Below are 13,542 nucleotides of genomic sequence, written 5' to 3' on the forward strand. Positions count from 1 at the left end.
CCATTTGCCCAACCTGTTAGAGGAGTTGAAGTAGATTCTCTCTAAGATGCACTCCCTGAAAAGTCGTAAGACCTTTCCTGTTTCTTAATTTCCACCCTAAAGTAACCAAAGTGTTTTGAAATTTTAGCTGAGCTGCTCCCTCCACTCTACCCACTCTTCCAGTCCCCCCCCCACACACACATGATTATGGGTAGTTTCAAGGCTGACCCATTTTCATAACCTGATTCTACCCTGGCACCCAGAGTATCTCAGCTGGCCTGTTGTCAAATAAGTTTTGCTCTTTGTCATTTTCACATACTGGTTAGTACTTTTCAAATGAAGTCAGACCAAGAAGACAAGAAAAGATTTGAATAAGGCCCACAAGATCCAAAAGTATGAAACTATAGTTTCTTTTTCTTGAGTTAACAGCTACTCTTGCAAACTTAATAACAAAAGCTGGTGTGCTGGAGGTTTCATTTCAGTCTGTGCTTTCCTTACTCAGAAATCAGTGCCAAGACTGTTAAGCATGACCTTTCCATACAGATGGTGCCTCTCTTCAGCCCAAACAGCACCTGTCACACTAACCCTCAAATGCAGATGTTTGCATATGTTTAAGCCACAGTGTGTTAAAATGGTAAAGTGAGTGCTGAAATAAAGGCTTGGCAAAAGGGAGCATAATATCACTTACTCTGTTTGTATTACTTGATAAGAAAGCCATACTGCAGTACTAGAAAATGAGGAGATATGTCAAATAAACCCCTCTTCTTAAACCACACGTACATGTGCTTTGTTACAATGATTGGAAAAATGCACAAACACTGCTGGGTCTAAAGGCTTGTTGCTTCACTGTGATAAGAGGTGGTTTGTTAAACGCGTGTGGTCCCAGATGCAACACAAAATGTAATGTGCACCATGCGTGTGCATAGCTTCTGCAACACTGCATGATCATTTCCAAAAGGTCACACTATCTCAAAGTTAAAAGGAATCTTCAAAGTGATTTCCTCCAAATATAAAAATTCTTTCACCTGTAACTACAAAGGTGGGGTAAATAAGGCTTGGGAGCAACCAAACCCCAAGAATAGTCAATAAGAATTGAGAAAAAATAATAAACCCCATTAAAAGGAGAAGTCAGTCTGCTTTTATTATCAGCAAGTCAATGTCAGTGACGCTAATCCTCCAGCAGGGGCAGACCACCCTCACCCTTCCCCTCCCCCTCTTTCCTGTACTATCCGGCCTCTGGCTTAATATTATGTGACTAAGAACTCTTTTCTATTTTTTTAAAAATAGACTTTCTATTCCATATCTCCTAATTATCAGAGTGACATTTTATAATTTAGAAAATATAGAAACAATACAAAGAAGCATTGAAAGGTTGTCTGCTACTCTCAAACCTAACCTTATCCAGTTCCCGGGTGGTACCTATGTTAAGCCTGTCTAGACATAGTTATAACTCACCAACTTCGAGAAATAGGTCATCTCCAGCCAGTGCAATGCTGGAACAACTTTCCTCCCCTCACTGCACATCTTCATAAAAGAATGAGCCATGTAGAGACAGAGATCTGGAGATATCTCTGTAGAGATAAGGATGGTACATATCAGATTGAGTAGCTATTGTAAGGAACTCTGGAGATCAGGAAGGAGCCCTGACACCCACGTAGACAGAACATGCACCATGGTTGTCTGGTGCAGGCCAAATCTCAATCTGATTGGTCTGGTGAGCTCCATTTGCTCCACCCTGGTGATTCACTGGGATCCTGTCACACCCAACTCCATACCTCTTGGGGCTTTATAGGGGGCAAAACATTACAGGAGCTTTCAACCAGCAGCAGGCCTCAGTGTATCCTGGCTTTTTGTGGAGTTACCCCAGATACAGTACTGGTGGCAGCCATCCTTGGTTCACAGCATTGTCTCTTCCACGTGACTCCAGGGTAAACAAAGGCAAGGAACAACCATGAATCATTTTGTAGCTTTTACCAGATAGTCTCCAGCTGGTCACAGGCAGTGGCTGACCTGGACCGACACCAGAGCCCCTCCAAAGAGGCCACAGAACAACATACCCATTGGAGGTTGGTTTCAGAGCACCACCCAATTAACCCCACAAGTGGCATACACACAGGATGGTCTCAACAGGAACCAGAGTCTGCCAGGGCAAATCCCACTCCATGTGGCAAGCCCCCTATACAACAGCCCATAAGCTGTGGATGTAGCCAAACCCCACAGCCAAATAGTCTGAGGATCAGTTCCACCCACTGATGTTCCAATAGCAATCAAAGCTCAAATATAATGGGAAGACATAAACAACCCACAGAAGGGACATATCTGGAGCATCCAACACAGGTGACCAGGGAGACTGTGATGCTGGGCCCTACAGAGCACCTACTATATAAGACTAAGAGACATAGTAGATCTACCTAATACAGAGAAACAAACACAGGGAGGCAACCAAAAGGAGAAAACAAAGAAATGCATCCCAAATGAAAGAACAGGAGAAAACTCTAGAAAAAGAACTAAATAAAATGGAGTCAACCTACCAAAGATAGAGTTCAAAACGCTGGTTATAAGGATGCTTGAGGAACTCAGTGAGACCCTCAACAATGAGATAGTAATCATAAAAAAAGACATACAAACCATAAAGAAGAACCAACCAGAAATGAAAAATACAGTAACTGAAATGAAGAATGCTCTAGAAGGAATCACCAGCAGATTAGATGAAGCAGAAGATTGAATAAGTGACTTGAAAGACAAGATAGCAGAAAACACCCAATCAGAACAGCGAAATGAAAACAGAATAAAAAAAAAAAATGAGGATAGTTTAAGAGACTTCTGGGACAACATCAAGCATAACAACATTTGCGTCATAGGGGTACCAGAAGGAGGAGAGAGAAAGCAAGGGATTGAGAACCTATTTGAAGAAATAATGACTGAAAACTTTCCTAATCTGGCAAAGGAAATAGACATACAAGTCCAGGAAGTGCAGAGAGTCCCAAACAGGATGAACCCAAACAGGCCCACACCAAGAAACATAATTAAAATGGCAAAGGTTAAAGACAAAGAGAATCCTAAAAGCAGCAAGAGAAAGGCAACTAGTAACTTATAAGGGAGCTCCCATAGATTGTTAGCCGATTTCTCAACAGAAACTTTGCAGGCCAGAAGGGATTGGCACAAAATATTCAATGTGATGAAAAACAAGGACCTACAACCAAGACTACTCTACCCAGCAAGGCTATCATTTAAAATTGAAAGGACAGATGAAATGCTTCTCAGACAAGAAAAAGCTAAAGGAGTTCATCACCACCAAACCATTATTACAAGGAATGTTAGAGGGACATCTTTAAGATAAAAAAACAAAAAGATAAAAACTATGAATAATAAAATAGCAATAACTACATATCTATCAACAATTACTTTCAATGTAAATGTATTAAATGCTCTAATCAAAAACATGGTGGCTGAATGGATAAGAAACCAAAATCCTTACATATACTGTCCATAAGAGACTCACTTCCCATTGAAAGACACTCATAGACTGAAAGTATAGGGATGGAAAAAGTTATTTCATAAAAATGGAAATAGAAAAACAAAAGCATGGGTAGCAATACTTATACCACACAAAATAGGCTTTAAAAAAAATGCTATAACAAGAGACACAGAAGGACCCAGTAATTCCAGTTCTGGGTATTTATCCCAAGAAACCCAAAGTGTTACTTCTAAGGGACATGTACAATCATATGTTCATTGCAGCATTATTTACAATGGCCAAGATATGGAGGCAGCCTTGGTATCCATTGATGACTAAATGTATAAAGAGGAGGTGTTACATACATATAATGGAATATTGCTCGGCCAGGGAAGGGAATGGGTTCTCACCATCTGCAGCAGCGTGGATGGACTTGGAGGGTATTGTGCTGAGTGGAGTATGTCAGACAGATAAAGACAGATGCAATGTGATTTCACTTATATGTGGAATCTAAAAAATAAACAAAACAGAAACACACTCATACTAGATACAAAGAATATTTTAATGGTTGCCAGATGGGAGGGGTGTTGAAGGGTGAGTGAAAAATGGGAAAGGATTAAGAAGTATACAAATTGGTTGTTACAAAGTAGTTATGGGGATGTAGGGTATAGTATAGGGAATATAGTCAATAATATTGTGATAACTACGTATAGTGTCAGGTGGGTACTAGATTTGTCAGAGTGCTAGATGGGAGTAGAGTTGGGGGACAGGGTGAAAAAAGTGAAGGGATTAAGAAATACAGATTGGTAGTTACAAAATCGCCATGGGAATATAAAGTAAACCAGAGGGAATATAGTTAATAATATGGTAATAGCAGGGTATATTGCCAGGTGGGTAGTAGACTAGTCAGGATGGGTCACTTTCTAAATTATATAAATTATATAATTTCTAATCACTTATGCTGTACGCCTGAAATTAATACAAAATAATATTGAATGTTAACTGTAATTGAAAATTTTAAAAAGGGGGGAAAGGTGAAGGAGAATAAGTGGTCCAAATCTCCAGGTATAAAACTAGTAAGTCATGGGGATGTGATGTACAGCATAGGGAATATAGTCTATAATGTCGTGATAGCATAGTATGGTGTCAGATGGTTGCTGGACTTACGGTGATCACTTCTTTAGTTATCTAAGTGTTAAGTAACTATTGTATACACCTGAAACTAATAAAACATTGTATGTTAGCTATATTTTAATAAAAATATTTTTTAAAAAGATCTCCTTAGTGGAGCCACAAGTGTTAGATGCCCATTCTTCTGATAAAGAAATTCAAATCTGGATAAAATAGCTCTCTCGGAAGTCTCTTTATGAGAAAACTGATGATTTGAATATGATCACCATTCCAAAAGAGGTCTAACACTTTTGATAAATCAAATATTTTCCAACAAAGAATAAGATGTTCTAAAATTGTTAAAGTTTGATTGTTTCCATTTCTATGTCCAATACCAGTATGGACAGAATTAAGTGCTATGAACCAGCATTATTGACAACAGATTATTGAAATAAATAAGAAGCAAATTATGTGGTTTTTAAATATATAACTTGCGTTTGCTTGGAAGGTGTGTGGAAGCAAAAGTTGTGATTTCTTTAATATAAAAAAAACACCATCCAAACCCTCTAATGTAAAATATATTACCAGATATTTTTACGACTGACCAGCATTTTGTTGAAACCCATCTAGTAACACTGAGTAACTGGTACCACTACAATGCTGAATGTGTACTTAGTGGAACAGAGGGATGACAGGGGAGGGAAGGGTCCTGGGGAAAATGGGATAAGTGACAAAATGGAAAAATGATACGGCAGGAGAGAACAACAGATGGGATAGCAAAATGAGAAAGGGACAGTGGCAGGAAGACTGAAAAAGGGAAGAGGGTCATCTTCGTAAATGCTGCTACTTTCCTGGGGTGGAGAAAAGGCTAAAAAAAAAAAGAAAAACCAGAATTTGCTAAAACAGAAACAAAATAGATACTAACACACTGAACAAAGGGCTGTGGAAAAGGGAACAGGAAATCTGCTGCTTGGCTGGTCCCCTATGTCTGCCACAGGAACATTTAGCACCTCCCCGGCCAGGACTGGCCTTTTTGCAAGTGGATTCTGCACTTCTGTCCTAACAAACTGTAGCCCACAGAATTTTAAATGCTCAGAAACAATCAGTTAGTGTGTGTGTTATCAGAGTTCAGCCTCCCCCAGGCTGTCTCTAGACACTCAGGAATTTCTCCCTGGCCATCAGAGGAAGCCAAGGTCTCACAAATCACTGACATGCAGAGGTAATAAGGAAGAACCTTAAAGAAAGATAGAATGATGATGTTAGGCACAGATCAGCCGCTCCTTTAGGAAGAACTCTTCTGTCTTGGTGTCCCATAAAGCAGTCTCCTTAAACTTGAAAGTGCAGGGAGTCACCTTGGGGGATCTGGATCAAAACCCTGGTGCTCGTTCAGAAGGGGTGGAACGAACCCGAAATTCTGCGCTCTGATAAGCTCCAAGTGAGTCCAATGCCCCTGGGTCCCCAGGTAGCACTGGGAGAAGCAAGTTATACAGCACATGTTCTTTATCCATTTATTTCTGTACTTTGTCCAGTTCCCCAAAATTCAGTTATGGCAATTTCCCTTCAGGACATTCAGGCAGATGGAATTCTCTGCCCATGAATCTGGACACAAAGCAATATCAGCTGTGAATAAGCCCAGGAAAACAGTGGCATTCAAAGAATCTGGGCGTCCTAACCCGGCCCAGGAGTTGGCACCAGTCTGATCCCTGCCAACTTTTCCTAACTTTTTCTCACCTAATCCTTTGTTACAGAGTAAACAATAATTGTCTCTCAATCATGCCAACCTGAACATCAAGGGAATGTTGGAAAGTTTGGATAATTGAAGCAGAAATATTGAGAAAATGCTGAAAACCAGACTTCAGGATCAAAGCTAGTGGCTTGACTGATTTCTTTACCCTCTCTAAAGATGTTCTTGAAATAGTAGCCTCCCCAGTGTTTCGTGTGTGTGTGTGTGTGTGTGTGTGTGTGTGTGTGAGAGAGAGAGAGAGAGAGAGAGAGAGAGAGAGAGAGAGAGAGACAGAGAGAGAGAGAGAGAGAGAGACAGAGACAGAGAGAGAGAAATACATGGAAGGTAGGGATGAATGAGTGTATGCATGTCCCTTCTCTACAAACCAGAGGCAAATAGCACTAAGGAGAAACTGTGACCTGATCTCAAGAAAAGAATTTGAATTAATAGTCCAATCCCAGTTGTAGTGCTGTCATTTTTATTTCCTTTGACAGAAACTGCCAGTTGCGTGATGAAGTGTGGGTGTCCTCAGAGCTACCTAGCTACCTAAGTTTGCATACTTCCTGACTGACAGAACACTCCTGCAAATGCCTTGGGGCCAGGGTGGTTGGTGTCAGTGGGAGGAGTAACCAAGTTTCACTTCCTTGCTGGTTGGAGACTCACAGCCACAGCTGGTTTCTCTCTCAGAGGAGGAGTGTAAGGAACAGCAGAGCCGGTCTCTCTGCCTCTTCCCCATAGCACCTGGCAGGGGCTTCGCAGACGTGAGGAGTGCGAATGGGCAGAGCAGAGTTTCTAGAAGGGAAGATGAGCACCCAAGATCCTTCAGATCTGTGGAGCAGATTGGATGGAGAAGCGGAGCTGCTCCAGGACTTGGGGTAAGGGAGCTGATCCCCATTTCAAAGTGCTTCTTGGGCAAACATTAACTCCCTGCTCTCACCAAATGCTCACTTTAATTATGATTACCATTCCACTCTGTGCCCCAATCCTCTCTCCCTTCCACTTCACTCTTTTCTGTCTGTTAGATGTCTTTCTGTTTGGAGTCAATTGCAATGTAAAAGTATATATTATTTTTCCAGATGTGAAAACATGTAGATGCAGGAAATGGGATTAAAATCAAATGTTGGACATTCTTTGAGACTAGGGACAGAATTGGGATGTGTGAGTTGATGTTGCTTGGTCTTCTTGATTTTGATCTGGTTTATGGATAAATGTGCTTGGTGTTAAAAATTTTGAGCTCTAAGCTGTTGACAGTAAGAGGACTGTGTTGTTGGTAAGATAAACAGACAGCCTACCCTCCTGTACAGGAGAGGGACTTTTTCAACAGAGAAAGAATGAGGAAGTATCTGAAGCAATGTCCCATTTCCTTTCTTTCTCCTGACATCGAATTTGTGAGCTCTTGTGTGTTTGCATGTCTGCAGGGACACTGTTGAGCCTTTTAAATACTAACAAGTCAGAAAGAGGACACAATTTCTGCCTCAAACAGGTTGTAAGTTTGGGTAGGTGGAGTCATCATAGCCCCATCTATGAGAGACAAGATGAGACAACTTATCAGGATGTTTAATCAAAGAGACAAATATACACAAGAGAGGGGTAGGGAATTCCCTATGGACACTGAACCTTTTCCCTAAAGCATTGGGAATATCCTGAGGAGGCTGGTTTTGACACCTGTGCTTCCGGAGAGGCACACCTGCACCTTTTGTCTTAATAAACAGCTCTAATCTTCGCCACAGTGCAATCACACAAGAACTGTTATCATCTCCAACTTACAGAGGAAGAAAATGAGCACCAGAGGGGTTGAGTACCTTGCCTACATCACAGGTCAATTAAATGACAAAGCTGGGATTCCCACCTGCCAAAGCCTGTGTTCTTATCCAGAGAAACACTGAAACTAGGTGAAATCTCTCTGCATTAAGACTGCGGGGATTGTGTCTTTTGTGTTGAATTATTGTAAAAGTTCTCAGTAAGTCCTGTCTTTAGATTTTAAATTTGGGGTCTCAGAATCAAACACTACCTTCAGAAGATAAGTTAGATCTTACAGTTAGAGTTTTCTAGAAAGCAACTTCCCCTTCTTGGAAATTCACTATCCTTCTAGATTGAATCCCCAAAGAAATTAAATGTCCCTGTGAGCACCCAAAACGGGTGTCACAATGTCCATGTACTGAAGCTGAACCCTTGGGTCTCACTTAGAACCTTAATATATTATTAAACTATAATTCTTTACATGCTTCGTGATCTAGATTCTTACCCCACGATCAGTAGGAAGACCCAAAGAAGAAGACAGACAAATGAGATATTCAACTCCAGTCCTTTAATTCAACAATCCTTGAGTCTAGACTCTGTGTTTGAGTACGTTGGCACTCGAATGACAAGATGAGCTAGATGACGTCCCTTCTCCCCACCATAATGCCCGTGGCAAGAAGCGACTACAGGTGAAACCCACAAGGAAACAAATCTGTGTCTTCCCTTCCATGTTCAAAGAATGGATGTTCAATACAACCCAGAAACAATCAAAACAGGTGTTTTTATGTCCAGACTTCACTATTTCAGAAGGCCTGGGAATTTATTAAACATTGGAGGATGGTTTCTGTAACGAAAGGAAGCTGCAATTATCTGGTGAAATTACTTCCTAGTTGTGATTCTCAACCTTGGCTGTACACTAGAATCACCCAAGGAGTTTTTAAATATTCCTACACAGGGCAAAGGCCAGACAAATGACATCAACGTCTTGGGGGTGTGCATTTTTTCTTTTAAGCATTCCAAGTGATTCCAGAGTGAGACCAAGGTTGAGTATCACTGCACAGAATATAAATCCATCAGAAGCGCTGAGTACATGTGGCTTTGTTTTCCATTTATTGGGTATGTACCTGAATCTGAAAGCCATTAATAAATGTTGACATTTTATTTGTTGGTCTGGGAGCACTTTGTTGAAAATTTTATTGAGGTATATTTTAGAGATCGTAAGACTCCCTAATTTCGAGTATGTAATTCAATAATTTTTAGTAACTTTAAAGAGTGGTACAACCATCACCATAAATCAATTTTAGAACATTTTCATTCCCCTGATAAGAAACCTCAGGAGCATGCTTATTTAAATACACTCAAGGGTGTGCTTGTAAACCATCTGGGCGAGGGGTAGCCCAGATTTCTGGAGTCTGCCTATTTCTCTGATATAAATACTCCTACCACGGGCAATGTCAAGCTGCCAAGAGTTTAACAATCAGCTTGCAAAATTCCTGAAAATTGAATAATCAGCTTGAGCCAGTACTTACTCCTCTAGGATATAACTGATATGCCTTTTATAGGCAATAGCTGAGAAAACTTGAAAATGACCTGTTGTCTCTGGCAAAATTCTGAATATAAATGAAACTTTCTTCCAACCTTAAGTCACTGGTTAGGAACCAAAACTTCTGGTTAATTTAATTTTTAGAAAGCTCCATACAAAACAAAGTGATTTAATTGTGCTTGGTAGATAAAAAGCAGCTGGTTTTAATGACTTAATTTTTAAATTATTTTAATAGGTTATTTGATTCGGCAGATTCTCATGTTTGTATTTGTGATAGCTATAAACAGATAATGTGGTGGTTAAATTAGACCGATAGCATACATCTTTGTTCTTCTGTCACTATTTTTTCCTCAGACTCTAGAATATGTAAGCTCTGTAAATTTAACCCTGAACTGCAGCAAATCATTGTTTGTCTGTCTAGGACACACATGACTTGCTCAGAGCACAGGCTTATTCCCTTCTGAAATGCTTAAATCAAGTAACTCAGATGGATTTGTGTCTCATTTATAGAGTGTCAATCTAAAAACATTTCTTTTCTTTCATTTTAAATATATTAATGTGTCCAACATCAAGGGGACAAAACCATCTGCACTTCTCACTCCGCTTCACTTATACCTTGGTGGTATGGGGTTGGGAGTGACTGAACAGTGGTGGAGGAAGGGGAAAGGGGGTGCAGAATGGCCCATGAGAAGTAAGAGGCAGGCTGGGAACAGTCAGGCTCTTTGTTGCCTTCAAAATGAAGTGATGAGGAAATGAAAAAAGTAATGAATATTGGAGGCATCACCTAAGTAACAAACTAGTGTTTGCTATTAACTAGTAACAAACTAGTTAATAATTTAAAATTCCAGAAATCTTTTGACTATAACAAAGTCTCTCATGAGATAATGTAGGAACAGTATAGTTATCTAGTTTATAAAGGGGTAAGCCTTCATAAACTGTATAACTACAGACACAAAAGGGATAATGTGAAATACAAATATTTTAGGATATTTTCAAATTAGATATTCAGATTATCTAGTCAGACATATTCCCTCAGGTGAGAAATACAATAATTATTCTTTTTTAATATACTTTCCCAAATCTCAAATGTTATGAGAAAGTGTTGGTGTTTGGCTGCATTGGCCAGTGTCAAGAATCTAGACTCTAAGTTCTGGATATTTAAGTAAATAATTAGAAAGGCCTCTCATTTCTCTGCCCCTTAATCTTTACATATAAGAGAAGGTTAGAATAGATCAGGGATCAGCAAACTTTTTTTTTTGCAAACAGCCAGATAATAAATATTTTAGGCTTTGCGGGCCTTATGAGCTCTGCCCAGACGACTCACATCTGCCGTTGTGTGAGAACAGCCAGAGATAACACCGAAACAACGACCGTGATGGTGTTCAAATAAAATGCTATTTCTGGAATTTGAATTTCACATAATTACCCTGGGTCACAAAGTATTCTTTTTTTCCCCACCACCCATTTAAAAAACATAAAACAATTCTTGGCTTTCAGTCCATACAAAAGGACATGGCCTGGCAAGAACTGGCTCTCAGGTGATGATTTGCCGACCCAAGAAATAAATGATAGTAACCCAAATGAGTTGGTCTGATGAGGCAGACATTTTGCACACACTAGCTCTGGTATTCAAAAGCTGCTGGTATTCCAGCTTTAAATACAAGCAGGCTCATTAGCAGAGCAACCAGGCTGCCTGACGTCCCACTGAATCTGGGTCTCCAGGCTGTGTTTATTCCACCAAACCAGGATGCTTTCCTGTGCGATAGTCATTCTGCACTGACCCCTACTCTGTGTCAGTGCCATGCCATTCATGTAGATGCAGAGGGTGACTTCAAATAAGTTAAGGGAACTGTGTCCAGGTCACTGACATAAGTGGTGCAGCTGAGGGACATGACTAGGGGAGTGCCCCAAAGCTGTCACTGATTCAGTAAGGTGTATATATATGTTCTCATCATGGCGATTAGTAATTCCTGGATGCTCACCATGTGCCAGGCATTATTTTAAGCCCTTTGCATGTATGACTTATTAAATTCACACATCATTATAAGGTAGTCCTCCTACTAACGTCAGTCCCATTTACAGATGGAAAAAAGTGAAGGACAAATTATATTCCCCAAACTGTCATAGACGGTGGAGATGCCTGACCACGGCGCTGTACACCTTGAAGCTGAAGCTGAAAAATACTGAATGGCACGATAATTTAATATATATGTAGTCAAGGGATGTGGAGTACAGCATAGAACATAGAGTCAGTGGAACTATAACAGCTATATACGATGACAGAGGGATAACAGATTGGGGGGAGGGTTATCACTTTGTGAGGGGTATAAATGTCTCACTGTTACATTGTTTTGTACACCTGAAACTAATAAAATAAATAAATAGATAAATAAATAAATAAATTGTTACGAAACTGAAAGAAAAAATAAAGTGAAGGACAGAGCTTTTATCACATGCCCAAGTTGACATGCTCAAAAACCTTCAAATCCAGTTTTCCTCCAGAGCCCACGTGCCTGTCCACTAATGCAATTTCCCAATTTCCATCAAACTTCTCTCTTCTTATATTGGCGCGATATATTAGTGCTAGCATAAACTGAGAGAGGAAAAGAAAAGTTCTGTGATTACTATGACCAATAAATTTATTACGAAAAGACATTATTTCACATTCTTCACATATTACAAATGCACATGAACACAAAACCAGGTCAATATGCTAATTAACGAGAACTTCATTGAATTTTGTGTAGATTTCACTTTTCGGAGCTAGACAAATTGACTAGGCTAAGAAAAGCATAGTAAAGTCAAAGGTTTAAAGGAACGTGTTTACAGATCTGTGATAGCAAGTAGGGCAATAACACTGGTTCCTCTTCTGTGCACAATTTTGTAGTCTTGGAGTCTAAAAACGGAAGGTGAGTCTCTTGTCGCTGTAGGAGAATATGTAACTAGCGTAAAGTTTGATCTCTATTTGACTCAAGCAAATTTCCTCTTCAGTTGTTGTGTTTTCTGTTCCTCTCTGGGTGGTGGTGACTTCCTTCTACTTACACGAGGATATCTGTCCACAGGTTCTCCACACTCCGTGGGGTCACTTTGTTTCATTCATTCACTCTTCCACTCATTCACAGATCCATCTGTTGTTTATGACATTATGCAGTGTGGGGGATACGAAAATTAAGACGAAATGGCTGTCCCCTTGAGGAGTTCACAGTATAGAGGACAGAGAATACATGTTCCTATAGTTGGAGAACACAGGGTAGAGTGGGCCGAGGGTAATTAGATCAAACGCACAACATATTGCAGGTGGAAGGTGATCACTGGGCGTGGAGAAGATGGCCTTGGAACCAATAGGATTTTGGTCAGTTGAAGTCAGAAAAAAAGACATTTTCTAATGAGAAATAAATAAATTGTTGTGAAAGTGGTGAAAGTGGCAGGACACATGAGCATTCAGAAAACAAAAAAAGCCCACCTGGACTCAGATCCTCCCAGTCTCTGGGACCCAGTGGTTAATCAGCGTCAGTTTGCTTCTGGTCTTGACCTCTGAGAGTCCCTACCTTCAGCCACATTGAATGGGAAAGCTTCCACCTGGCTTTCTTCTTTTAGTTTCTGGTGTCGTTACCATACCCTTCACTTTTTTTTTTTTTTTTTTTTTAAAGACTGGGTTAATTTCTTGCGCCCACTAACTCCCTTAGAGAATAAATTCCTATTCTGAGTGCACACACTTCTGGCTTCTACGCCCTGATACGGATCTGTCTGAAACCACCACAGTCTTAACTGAGTCTGACTCTGTTGCTTGTTCACCTCCTAATTATCTGTGGCCGTGTTCCCCCTGACTTCCTGTCCACTAGTGTCTGCCCCCCTTATCTGTTGTTAGACCTTCTTTGTTTAAAAATATTTGAATTTTAAAAATATAAGAGCAATAATTTAATCTGTCTTGATAAAAGCATAGTTAGGTAAGAAAATGTAACTATTTTTAGAAACACATGCTGAATTACT

General features: G+C 40.0%; 1 protein-coding gene across 1 annotated transcript in view; it reads left to right on the forward strand.

Annotated features, from left to right (window-relative positions):
* The first annotated feature begins 6,930 nt into the window (after positions 1 to 6,930).
* Positions 6,931 to 13,542, forward strand: part of DAPP1 (dual adaptor of phosphotyrosine and 3-phosphoinositides 1) — a 50,944-nt gene continuing 44,332 nt past the window's right edge. The window contains exon 1 of the mRNA XM_033106662.1: positions 6,931 to 7,144. Coding sequence (XP_032962553.1) covers positions 7,044 to 7,144 — 101 coding nt within the window. The 5' untranslated portion in view covers positions 6,931 to 7,043. The remainder of the gene's footprint in view (positions 7,145 to 13,542) is intronic.

This window comes from Rhinolophus ferrumequinum, chromosome 5, assembly GCF_004115265.2.
Source record: "Rhinolophus ferrumequinum isolate MPI-CBG mRhiFer1 chromosome 5, mRhiFer1_v1.p, whole genome shotgun sequence".
In the NCBI taxonomy this organism is placed as follows: Eukaryota; Metazoa; Chordata; class Mammalia; order Chiroptera; family Rhinolophidae; genus Rhinolophus; species Rhinolophus ferrumequinum.